This window comes from Delphinus delphis, chromosome 2, assembly GCF_949987515.2.
Source record: "Delphinus delphis chromosome 2, mDelDel1.2, whole genome shotgun sequence".
Taxonomy (NCBI): Eukaryota; Metazoa; Chordata; class Mammalia; order Artiodactyla; family Delphinidae; genus Delphinus; species Delphinus delphis.
The window spans coordinates 74,490,537-74,503,116 of NC_082684.1; the positions used below are offsets into that span (position 1 = coordinate 74,490,537).

Genomic DNA, 12,580 nt, shown 5'->3' on the forward strand with positions numbered 1-12,580 from the left:
CTGGGGAGTGGGCCTGGCACCCTTGGCCAAAACGATGAGACGCACGGCTGTGGGCAGGCTGCCTTTAGGGTTTTGGGGAAAATTTTGCTGTTTCTTCAACAACTATTCATCTGGCAGGTTCTCTGCTCCCATGTGATGTGCCAGGCGCTGTTCTGAAGGTACATCATGGGGGTGGGCTGGATATAAACGAGTCAGCTAAAAGAAGTAAGTAAAGAAAGAAACCTGCCACGAAGTTGACAGTTGCTGGTAATGGAAATAAACAGGGTGATATGCCAGACCAACTAGGTGAGGAGAGAGGCCATTGGAGACTTTAGACAGAACTGTTGGGGAGGTGAGGTGGTATCTGTGCTGAGACTCGGAGGATGAGAGAACCAAGAAGAGTCTGCGACGCAGCATAGCAGGAAGGCAGGCCCTGATTTGTGACCAAGGCCTCTCCTCCAAGACCAATGTCAAGTGATGTCATTAGAGAGGTGCACATGTGGAGAGGGTGGCCACAAGAGAGCCTTCATGGTGCCGTGCTGGAGAGGTCACCCCAGCTGTCCTCAACTCTGGCCAACTGGAGAGCGCTGCTGGCCTGGGCGCCCTCTCCCTTCAGTTAACCCAAGAAGGTCTAGCCCCTTAAACTCCCCTCTCCAGGCTTCCTGACTATCCTTCTGGACACACCATCTTTTAGAGGAGCTGAGGGGCCAGTGAATTTAATGCGTTGGAAGTCCATAGTCCACGGGGCTTTGGTGAAATTAATGGGCCATGGCTTAGATAGGGGATCACTCCAGCCATTTACCACAAGGGAAGTAGTCCAAGCCACAGATCCATTGCTTCAGTTCTGCTTTCCCAAGATGCTACTCTGCCACAGTGACTGGGTTGGAGGCACCCCAAAATTCAATCACACTCTTAGTCCCTTGGCCCCTTTCCCCATGCATTTGCCTCCTCCATTTTGGGTTCTTTGTTCTCATTTCACTCTCAAAAGGAAACTCATTTTCAGATTCTGAGGCCACCAAAATTTACCCCAGGTGTTGAAGACTTGTAACAGGGGCCATCCTCCATCACCTTCCAGAAAGAATTTCAAGAGATCAGCCTGGAATTAGAGTCAGAGGTCTCTGTGCAAGTTTCCATGTACCTATATGTCTGCAGGTAAATCCCGTCAGTCCCTCCAAGTCCTGGTTTCATCTTTAATATGAGGATGAACATAATGGTCTCGCAGGCTTATTGTGAGGCCCTAACAAGACAATGCATGTGAACAGCCCAGCACCACAGAAAGTCAAAGGGATGATAATTCCAGGACAGACACAAGGACACAAACAAACCCCAAGGAATGTTGGCTGTGACAGCACCAAAAGTAAATCCCGAAGAGATGCTCAAATGAGTTGGGGGAGGGAAAGTGGTGTGAGGCTGCTTATTGCATTAGAATAGTTTCCCATATTTAGAAAATTTCTGAACAGAGGAGGCAAATTATGAGTGTGGTTCAGTGGAGACAAGAGGGAATGGATTTCCCAGCTGAGACTGATAGGACATGCCTTTTCAGCCCTTACCTGGAATTAGAGAATAAAGTACCTATTAGATATCCAGTCTCTTAGAGAAGTGTATCTCAAACTTTAATGTACATACACCTAGGGATCTGGTTAAAATGCAGATTATGACTCAAAGGGCTGCGATTCTGCATTTCTAACAAGCTCCCAGGTTACACAGCTGCTGGTAGTCTGTAAATCACACTCTGAGTAGGGGGAGGAGAAACCTTCTAGGTGTAAAGACCAGCTTAATGCAAGGGACCCGTGGCACTGGAAAACCTGAAAGAACGTCAGCGTGACTGGAGCGCAGAGAGTTTGGGGAGAGATGTGAGGTGGAGCTGCAGAGAGCACAGGGTCACGTTTGAGATATCTAGAAAATTAGTATTTACCTTGTCAGTGAGAAGACATTGAAGGCTGTTAAGTAGGAAAGGGACATGAACAGATACACTTTTTTTTTTTTTGGCTACGTGGGGTCTTTGTTGCTGCGCGCAGGCTTTCTCTAGTTGCAGCGAGCGGGGGGTACTCTTCTTTGTGGTGCGCAGGCTTCTCCTTGCAGTGGCTTCTCTTGTTGCGGAGCACGGGCTCTAGGCGCACAGGCTTCAGTAGTTGTGGCACGGGGGCTCAGTAGTTGTGGCTCACGGGTTCTAGAGCACAGGCTCAGTAGTTGTGGCACACGGGCTTAGTTGCTCCGGCATGTGGGATCTTCCTGGACCAGGGATTGAACCCATGTCCCCTGCATTGGGAGGCAAGGCAAATTCTTAACCACTGTGCCACTAGGGAAGTCCCAGATCTGCATTTTGAAAAGATCACTCTGTCTGCACTATGAACAACAGATGGGGAAAAGGGATGGAAACAAAGCAGATGCAGAACACTGGTTAAGAATTGAGGCTAAAGCAGTCTGTACAACAGGTAGCTTGACTAGTGGTGGTCGAGTTGGAGAGAAGCAGAATATCTGAGAACTATATAGGAAGTAAAACGGACAGGATTTTGTAAAGGATCTGACATGGGGGTAAGGAAGAGGGCACTCCAAGGGCTGTCAGCTGAGCATCTGGCCACAATTGGATGATGAGGAAAGATTCAGTGAGGAAAGAAGCACTAGAAGACAACCAGGGTGGTGGGGGGTTGGGGGGAAACATGAGTTTGGTCTTGGATGTATTGAGTTTGAGATCCCTGTGAGTCATCCAAGGTAAGAGGTCAAATAAGAGGTGGCTTCATGGGTCTGGGGCTCAGAAAAGAGGTGGGAACTGGGAATGTAGATCTGGGGATCAGGTTTGTATTGGCTCGTATTGTTTATACTGGGGGTGATCAAAGCCGTGGGCACAGGTGAGATCCCGAGGTGGAAAGAACAGTGTGAGATGAGGGGAGGACCTAGAACCAAGCCTCTGAAGATCGCAGACACTGAATGACGGCAAGCAGGAGGAGGAGAAGCCTGCAGTAGAGAAAAGAGGAGCAAGAGAAAGAAAACCAGGAGAGTGTGGGACTTAGCAGCCAAGGAAAAAAGTGGTTAGAGGAAGGGGTGGCCAACAGTGCCAAATGCTGTTGAGAAATGATGGAGACTCAGCCAGGGAGGGGGTGGTGAAACCAGACAATGGTCTTGTAGAGGACTAAGGCCAAGGCTGAGTACAGTGCCCAGCCCAGTCCACCATATGCATGCCCCGTGTCATCACTTCCAGTATACCCGTCTGTCTCAGTAAGCTTCTCCAAGGTCGGTCTTGTCCATCCTGTTATCCCCAAAGCCCAGCACAAGGCCAGAACATAGCAGACACTTAATAAATTTTACTGATGAATGAGTGGATGGATGGATGGATGGGTGGGTAGGTGGATGGATGGGTAGATGAGAAAGAAGAACTGGAAGCAAAGGAGGAATTGCTGGCATCTGCCTGGGATCTACTATCCTTCAGGGTCTTTTTTTTTTTTTTCCTCTTTATACCGCAATGGTCCGCAGACCCAGGGAACGGAGACAGAGCCCCATCCTCTCCCTCCGCTGGGCCCTGGCCCCCCTTCCTCTCTCTGACGAAGAGTCTGGACCGAAGGTTCTGCTGACGTGGGAAGGGGAGGAGAGTCTGGAGGAAGGGGAGGGGAAAGCAGCGCAGAGATCGCAGAGACGAAGGAGGCGCCCGCGGCTGCAGAGCAGGGTCTCTCCGGCTTCTGTGTCCGGGCACCGGGCGCGCCACTGGGCCAGAGGGCAGTGCATCCTTTCGGTGCGGGCCGCCAGGGCCCCTGCGGTCGGCAAGCTGGCTCCCCGGGTGGCCACCGGGACCCCCGAGCCCAATGGCGGGGGCGGCAGCAAAATCGACAGCACTGTAGAGATCACCCCCAGCCCCAATGGAGTAAGTGCCCGCGCCCTGGGGGCTACGCCATCATCTCCCAGCACCCCCGCCAAGAGCCCGGCCTTTTCCTCCTGCGCCCCCTCCTCCGCCGCCCGCCTTCCTCCCGCTGGTCCCGGCCTCTTCGCTTACTCTGCGGTTTTCTCCGCTTCACCCTTCTCCTGCCACCACCTCACACACCCCTTACCTCACCCCCCTCACACAGCAGGTCGGGACCCTCGGAGATGCGGTGCCCACGGAGCAGCTGCAGGGTGAGCGGGAGCGCGAACGCGAGCGGGATGGGGAGGGCGACGCGGGTGGCGACGGGATGGGCAGCAGCCTGTCGCTGGCCGTGCCCCCCGGCCCCCTCAGCTTCGAGGCGCTGCTCGCCCAGGTGGGGGCGCTGGGCGGCGGCCAGCAGCTGCAGCTCGGCCTCTGCTGCCTGCCCGTGCTCTTTGTGGCGCTGGGCATGGCCTCGGACCCCATCTTCACGCTGGCGCCCCCGCTGCATTGCCACTACGGGGCCTTCGCCCCCAACGCCTCTGGCTGGGAGCAGCCCCCCAACGCCAGCGGCGTCAGCGTCGCCAGCGCCGCCCTAGCAGCCAGCGCCGCCAGCCGCATCGCCACCAGTACGGACCCCTCGTGCAGCGGCTTCGCCCCGCCGGACTTCAACCACTGCCTCAAGGACTGGGACTATAACGGCCTCCCCGTGCTCACCACCAACGCCATCGGCCAGGTGAGGCAGCCTGGTGGGCCGCGGGTTTGGGGGCGGGCCGAGAGCGACCAGCGAGGGGCCTCACACCCACTCCATCCCTCTCACGTATCTAGTGGGATCTGGTGTGTGACCTGGGCTGGCAGGTGATCCTGGAGCAGATCCTCTTCATCTTGGGCTTTGCCTCTGGCTACCTGTTCCTGGGCTACCCGGCAGACAGGTGAGGGCTGGGCAAGTAGAGAGGAGGGGGTGCTAGGGAGGCTGGCCCAGGCAGCTTGCCTTGGCAAGAGGCTGAAGGGGACTCGGTGGACTCTGCAGTGTTCTCTGGATTTCTTCTGTTCAATGATATGCAGCCCCACCCCTGTCTCAGCTTCACTCCCCATCAAGAGATACTCCTTCCATACCTCTTCCACACAGGGAATAACTCTTCCTTCCTTGCCAATCCCTAGATCTATGGATCAATGGCCTCATCTCAAAAGACAATAGCCCCATCCCTACTGACCAAAACCCCTATATCCACAGATCGAAAGTCCTAACTTCTCCTCTATCATCCCTATCACCACCAAGCACCTGCCTCACCATCATCATGGATTGATAGACTCATCCTTGCTAACAGCCCTATCCACCTGGACTGTTAACTCCATCTCAAGGGCCTCATTCCTAAAGCTCATTATGTTAATTTCTAAATATCAACAGCTCCATTCACACTGACCAATAGCTCAACTCTATAAACAAATGACTACCCTCATGGGGGTCAATAGTTCAACCCCCATGGATCAGTGACCACAATAGCACCCCTCCCCCAAGACTAACAGCCCCATCCTCATGGATCTTCAGTGCTCTCAGGTCCTCTCAGATCAAAAGCCCCATTTCCAGGAATCAGTGGCCTCATCTCAAAGATCAACAACCCATCCCCACCAACCAATAGCTCTTCCCAGGGGTCAAAACTCCCATCTCCTCTGATCCTCGACACCATCTCCACTGACCATCCCTGTGGATTATTAAACTCATCTCCACTGGTCTACAGTCTCATCCAAATGGATTTATAGTTCAACTCCCATGGATCAAAGGCAACCCAACATTGAATAATCCAGTTCCCTAAAATCAATGCCTATCCTCACTGCCCAATAGTCACACACCCCTGTGGGCAAATGATCCTAAACCCATAGGTCAATAGCTCCTCCTTATGCATCAGTGGCCTCATACCCACAGACCAGTAGCATCATTCCTGTGGAATAATAACCTCATCCTCAAAGACCAATAATTCAGGCTCCTAAATTCAGTAACCTTAGCCAATAAGCTTAGCCCCATGGAAAAATGGCTCCCCCCATTGGGTCAGTAGCTTCACCCTCAGGCTATCGGTGCTCCCTTCCCAATGACCATTGACCCCAGTCTACACCCCCATAGATCAGTGGTCTTATCCCCCAAAGTCAATAGCCCAACTCAGTAGCCCTGTCCTCACTGACTTATAGTCAGTGACCATCATCATTGACCAATTGTCTCATCTCCTCTGGTCTGTGACCCCATCCTTACTGATTATTCCTATGGATTAATAGATTCATCCCTACTGGCCAACTGTCGCATCCACATGGACTGAGATCCCTATCCCATGAATCAATAGCTCCATCCTCAAAGATCAACGGTCAAATCTTCAAAGATTAGTGATCATCCCTGCTGATCAATGGTACTATCCCATAGATTAAGAGCTCCATTCCCATGGATCAATGGCTCCATCTTCTGGTCAGTGGCCCCATCCCCACTGACCACCCCTATGGATTAGTAGACCCATGCCCCAACCCCATGGAAAAATGGCCTCATCCCCCAAAATCAATTACTCAGTCCCCTAAGATCAAGAGCTCCACTTTCACTGACCAATATTATCCCCATGGACAAGTGGCCAATGGCCTACCTCCATAGATCAATAGCTCCAACCCCATATATCAATGACCCCATCTCCTCTGACCAGTCTGAGCAAGACAAGCTCCATCCCCACTGACCAATAGCTCTCTGCCCAAGGACCAATGGTTCCAAGTCCCCTAAGCAATATCCCATCCATTCTGATCGTTGATCTCACTTCCATGAAGAAATGCCCTCATCTCTGACCAATAGCCCCATCCCAAGAGTCAATGGTCCTACCCCCACAGAACCATAGCCTCGCCCCAGTGCCCAGTAGCCAACCATGGTCCCCATCCTCTCCCATCTTCTCTAGCCTCACTCCAGGGCCTCATCCTCATACCTCCAGCTTTGAAGTGGGCAGCTGGGCCCCACCCAGCAACTCCTCCCCCAGGGAGTCTGGGTGATCAGAGGCTCTCCCTACTTTCCAGGTTTGGCCGTCGTGGGATTGTGTTGCTGACCTTGGGACTGGTGGGCCCCTGTGGAGTGGGAGGGGCTGCTGCAGGCTCCTCCACAGGTGTCATGGCACTCCGATTCCTCCTGGGCTTTCTGCTTGCCGGCGTTGACCTTGGTGTCTACCTGATGCGTGAGTGGCATCCCCCCAGAGCTTCCCTAGGGACTCATGGCTGCCTGTCTATATCCCCAGGCCATTCCTACTGCTCCCTAAGATCCCCTCAGTCCCTTCTTCAGCCCCAGATTTCAGCTGTCCGGAATCTCTCTGCCCAGGCCTTTGAAGGATCCAGGGGTCTTCCTTCTCTCCACACCCCTCTCTTCCCATGATCTTTAAGGCTTTCCTTGCTCTGGACTTACTGCTGTCAGGGAATGAGCCTTATTTTAAAAATGAAATCCTGAGTAGCTGTATGACCTTGAACAAGGGTTAATGTGAAAGTCAAATAAGAGGTCTGGTGTGAAAGGGCCCATAATTTGGGAATGCTGAAAACCCACCAGGGACTCTGACCCTCGAGCCCTCCCAGGTTTGAGTGGGAGAGGAGAGAGAACTGAACAACTCTCCACTCTTTGCCTTAGCGGTTGGCCTGTGGGAGGCGATGGCTGCAGCCTCCACTCAGGGGCTGACCTTGCTCTCTGTCCTCCTCCCTCCCTCTCCCCTCTTCTCTCCCTCGCCTCCTTCCTCCCTGGCCTCTCTTCCCTGTCCCTGCTGTATCTCCAGGCCTGGAGCTGTGCGACCCAACCCAGAGGCTTCGGGTGGCCCTGGCAGGGGAGTTGGTGGGGGTAGGGGGGCACTTCCTGTTCCTGGGCCTGGCCCTTGTCTCTAAGGACTGGCGATTTCTGCAGCGAATGATCACCGCTCCCTGCATCCTCTTCCTGTTTTATGGGTCAGTATCACCCTCCACCTGTTGTCTGGCCGTTCCCATCTCTACCTCCAGCCTAGCTCTAGCCTGGAGACCCCTCCTCTTCTCCATTGCCCCTTGTCCAGGCCTACTCCAGCCCCAGCCCCTCAGAGGTGGGAGTTTTCCATCCCTGGGTCAGGATTCAGGAGGCCTCACAGTGTACCCCCCACCCCACCCCCAGCTGGCCTGGTCTGTTTCTGGAGTCTGCACGGTGGCTGATAGTGAAGCGACAGATTGAGGAGGCCCAGTCTGTGCTGAGGATACTGGCTGAGCGGAACCGGCCCCACGGGCAGATGCTGGGAGAGGAGGCCCAGGAGGCCCTGCAGGGTAAGAGACAGGGGTCCCTACAGGTGATACCTCAGTGTGCACACATGATGGTGCCCTCTGTTGTAGCTGTACCACCTTCTCCCAGGGTCCCTGCCATCCATGTGGGAGGACCCTGGGTTCTCAGCTGTTCCTTCTAACAGACAGCTCCTCTCTGTCTCCCAAGACCTGGAGAACACCTGCCCTCTCCCTGCAACATCCTCCTTTTCCTTCGCTTCCCTCCTCAACTACCGCAACATCTGGAAAAATCTACTTATCCTGGGATTCACCAAGTGAGCCTGGGTGTCTGAGCCAAGGGCCAGGCCAGTAGCTGGGATGGGGGCTGGCCGGGTGGGGAAAGCCTGAGGACCCCTACAGAGGCCAGCCAGGGCTGTGAAAGGCTGCAGATGGAGATTCAGACACCTTTCTTCGCCTCCCCACCCTGTCTCACAGCTTTATTGCCCACGCCATTCGTCACTGCTACCAGCCTGTGGGAGGAGGAGGGAGCCCATCGGACTTCTACCTGTGCTCCTTGCTGGCCAGCGGCACAGCTGCCCTGGCCTGCGTCTTCCTGGGGGTCACCGTGGACCGATTTGGCCGCCGGGGCATCCTGCTTCTCTCGATGACCCTCACTGGCATTGCGTCCCTGGTCCTGCTGGGCCTGTGGGATTGTGAGCATCCTCCCTTCCCCACGGTGTGGGCTCAGCAAAGGAACCCCAGCAGAGGTGCCTCAGACGGGCTCAGCCACTGCTTCTGGCACAGGCCTCCCAAAACCAGACCAGACCCTGCCCAGATCTTCCACAATTCTCCCCCTGGCCGCACAGTCCTGTCTGTTCTCTCAACCGATGAGTGAATGCCCAGACCCGCCCGGCTAGGGATCAGAGGGGGATGATGGCAGGGACTAGGCCAAGCATGACCTCCCCACCTCTGTTCACACGCTCCATCTCTTGCTCCTCCAGATCTGAACGAGGCTGCCATCACCACCTTCTCCGTCCTTGGCCTCTTCTCCTCCCAAGCTGCTGGCATCCTCAGCACGCTCCTTGCTGCTGAAGTCATCCCTACCACTGTCCGGTGAGAGCAGGGGTGCTGCCAGGGGAGTCTCCAGCTGAGGACAGGGCCTGAGGGATGAAAAAGGGGAGGCTGCTGGAGAAGAGCTGGGGTGAGGCCCACAGCTACAGGCTCAGTGCCTTGTCTGTCTCTCCCAGGGGCCGAGGCCTGGGCCTGATCATGGCACTGGGGGCACTTGGCGGGCTGAGTGGCCCAGCCCAGCGCCTCCACATGGGCCACGGAGCTTTCCTGCAGCACGTGGTGCTGGCGGCCTGTGCTCTCCTCTGCATCCTCAGCATCATGCTTCTGCCGGAGACCAAACGCAAGCTCCTGCCCGAGGTGCTCCGGGATGGGGAGCTGTGCCGCCGGCCCTCCCTGCTGCGGCAGCCACCCCCTAACCGCTGTGACCACGTTCCACTGCTTGCCACCCCCAACCCTGCCCTCTGAGCGACCTTCGAGCACCCTGGCAGGAGGCTGGCCCATACAGAAAGGTGGCACAAGGCCCTGGCAAGGAGAGCGGGAGGACTGAATGAGGAAGGCAGGGCTGCCCTGAAGCCTCAGAGGCATCTCACGCCAGTCATCATGGAGAGCTCAGAGGGCTGCCCTCAACCCCATCTCCTCCTTGCTGCTTTGTGTTCACTTCCTTGGCAAGAGTCAGGGGACAGGGAGGGAGCTCCACACTGTATCCACCAGGTCTGGGCTCCATCCTATGCCCAAAGACATCCTCCCAGACCTCATTCTTTCTTGCTCTATCATTCTGTTTCAATAAAGACATTTTGAATAAATGAGCATACCATAGCCTGGACTTCCCTCCCTTCTGTTGTCCTTCTCACTGTCTCTTGGGGGAAGGTTTCTCTCAGTGGAACCCAAACCAGTAAAAATCTCCCTCCCCCTCCCTGCACCTGCCCCCTCTTCTCACTCCCCCACCATGTTAACTTACAGACAACTACCACCACCCCTTACTCACTGCTTGCTATGCTGCTAGGACTGGGCTAGGCACTTTACAAACTTCATTTAATCATTTAAGCCTTACAACATTGCAAGGTAGGTGTTTGGATCAATTAAAGCTTCTTGTTTTTGCAAGCAATAATAACTGACTGACTCTAATGAACTTAAACACAAAGGCAATTTATTAAAGGGATCTGGTGGGGCAGGTTGTGGTGCGGAGCTCACAGAGCAGAAGGAAAAGCAGAACTAGTCATAAAAGGCCAGGAGCCAGAAAAGGCAAGAGAGCAAGTGTATGCTAGCTTGTGTATCACCCCACCCCACCCCTATTACTGACAACTGGGGAGGGGAGAGCAGTACCTGAGTGCTGCTGGCAGAAGTAGGACTGGAGTTGTGCAGGTGAACACAATGGATGCCCACGACAGTATTCTTCTTCTTTTACAGATGACGAAACTGACACTCAGAGACTCAGTAACTTGCCCAAGGTTACAAAGTTAACGAGTGCCAGCTGGGATATAACTGGATCCTGGAGCTGGAGCTCTCTAGGGATGCACACCGTGGCCAGCTTCCCAACTCCTTCCAATCTTTGCATGCGACCCTTGGAAGTGAGGAGTGAGTCTCTAGGCCCCCCTGGGAGGGGGCTGTAGGAGACTAGGCCTTCCACCTTAGTGCCAGGGCCTGCCTTTGACTAGCCCTGGCCTGGCTTTGGGCAAGTCTCTTAACCTCCAGCTTCCTTCAAGCGTTGCTATGAGGATTAAACAAGATAGTACATTGTAAGTGCCTCTTAAATTATCCCACTAGATGGTAAGCCCCTTGAGGACAGGAACTTTGTCTTACGCAACTTTGAAACACCAACATGTGACCCACGATAGGTGTTCAAAAAGTTGTATTTGTTAATTCTTTAAACAAATGTTTCCTGTGCCGGATTTACAGACCAGTTCCATCCTGGATGTTTAGGGCGTGGGCCATCCTTCAAGGAGCTTAAAATCCATCTAACACTGGGAATATTAATGAGGAGGAAGAGAGACCAGTGGTTTGGAGCATCAAAAGGCTGCCTCCTGAAGGAGGTGAGACTCAGAGAGGCAGAAAGACCTTAGGCAAGGGCCCAGGAGACAGGTACATAGCTCTCAATTCAAAGGACATAGGGAGAGCAAAGGCCTGGAGGTAGGAAAGGGTGAGGAGGTCCTGGAGAGAGGAATTCTTAAGAAAAGCATGTCTTGAGGCCAGCCTCTTCCAGAGAAGGGGGGCCCTGTTACCCACAGATCTCTGCAACACCGGTGTTCCTATCTCCTTCCCCTCTGCCAGTCCATGCCCCAGGCCCAAAGCTCTAGGAACTAAGCCATGCTTCTGGGCTCTTGATAATAATCACTGGAGAACTCATAAGAACCCTTCTCATTTAATCTTCATAGCCCCCTGTAATAGGTATTAGTAGTTTTATCCTATCTAGCTACTGAGGAAATGGAAATGAGAGAAATGGAAGGAACTGCCATGAAGAGGCAGAGTGAGGACTTAAACCCAGGCCTTCTGCATCACACATTCTGTAGAACAGTGTCTGTGTGGTCCAAACTGACTCCAATGTTGACTTTTTAGCTTTGGGTTGCCAATGATAACTCTCATTGAGAGATCATACTCATTGCTGTCTCCAGAGTTTCTGTAAGAACCAACAGGATGATAGATAAGTACTTTTTGGAAGAGCCCAGGTAAAGCCAAGGAGTTACTTATATGCTAATGACACTGTCCAAAGCACACTGTGAGGAATGGTGTCAAAGAGGCATTTCAAAGAATCCATTCTCTGCATACCGCTGGAAAAAGGTCCATGGAAAGAAAATAAAAACACTCAGGAAGCTAGAGCAACTCCTGTAGGAGGGTAGGTGAAACACAGGAAGTCTCTCTGACTTCAACCAAAGAGGTAAAGGCAAAGAGAATGATAGCATACAAGAAGCATCAAGGAAGCACGAAGATACAGTCCCTCATCCCCAAGCAATTCCTGGTCTAGGTGGACAGGACCAATGTGTGTAGCTACAACTGGCATCTTGTCAGTTGCTCTAAAATTCACCAACCACATGATCTCACTGGATCGTCATCAATAACCCCATGAAAAATGGTTATTATTTCTTAGGCTTTTACAGATGGGGAGACTGAGGTTTGGAGAGGTAACTTTTGAGGTGACTGGTAATTAGAGTAGCCAGATCTTGATAACTGAGAGCCTGCAATCTTCTTACCGCATACCAGATAGAAAATAATTCTAAACACCATGAAAGAAAGTATTACTTATCCTGTAATATTAAGTTTAGAAGGTACCCCAGGAACTTGGAGATCATTAACAGGCAAACAAGGAAATGACTACTTTCCTTGGAAAGGTTGTACTGACGAAGCATGAACAGTTCTTAGAAATGTTTTACTTGGATTCACAAGTAAAAACCATTATGGATTATTGAGGAGAAAATTAAAAGGATATACGGGGTACATTTCTAACCTAAAAAAAGTTATATGAAGTGATATGAAAGCCACTCCCATTCC

The 12,580-nt window shown here is 53.0% G+C and overlaps 1 protein-coding gene across 3 annotated transcripts; it reads left to right on the forward strand.

The window, feature by feature from the left end:
* Window positions 1-3,311: 3,311 nt before the first annotated feature.
* SLC22A17 (solute carrier family 22 member 17) lies at window positions 3,312-9,903 on the forward strand. Of its 3 annotated transcripts, none has more exons than XM_060004831.1 (10): window positions 3,312-3,835; window positions 4,041-4,547; window positions 4,640-4,743; window positions 6,848-7,002; window positions 7,585-7,750; window positions 7,947-8,092; window positions 8,256-8,361; window positions 8,522-8,793; window positions 9,028-9,139; window positions 9,274-9,903. In XM_060004831.1, exons 1-10 carry the CDS (start codon window positions 3,440-3,442, stop codon window positions 9,560-9,562), a joined length of 2,253 nt encoding a protein of 750 aa, XP_059860814.1. In that variant the 5' UTR covers window positions 3,312-3,439; the 3' UTR covers window positions 9,563-9,903. The 3 variants fall into 3 exon arrangements, with proteins under 3 accessions (XP_059860814.1, XP_059860813.1, XP_059860815.1); XM_060004830.1 differs by having other exon boundaries at window positions 3,313-3,835; window positions 4,038-4,547; XM_060004832.1 differs by having other exon boundaries at window positions 3,316-3,835; window positions 4,038-4,547; window positions 8,522-8,739.
* Window positions 9,904-12,580: the final 2,677 nt, after the last annotated feature.

Excerpts from the sequence above, each read along its gene's own strand:
- SLC22A17 (XM_060004830.1), top strand. The coding sequence starts at position 3,440 with ATGGTCCGCAGACCCAGGGAACGGAGACAGAGCCCCATCCTCTCCCTC. Across the intron at positions 7,751-7,946 it reads ATCCTCTTCCTGTTTTATGG|CTGGCCTGGTCTGTTTCTGG; the intron begins GTCAGTATCACC and ends CCCCACCCCCAG. Across the intron at positions 9,140-9,273 it reads GTCATCCCTACCACTGTCCG|GGGCCGAGGCCTGGGCCTGA; the intron begins GTGAGAGCAGGG and ends TGTCTCTCCCAG.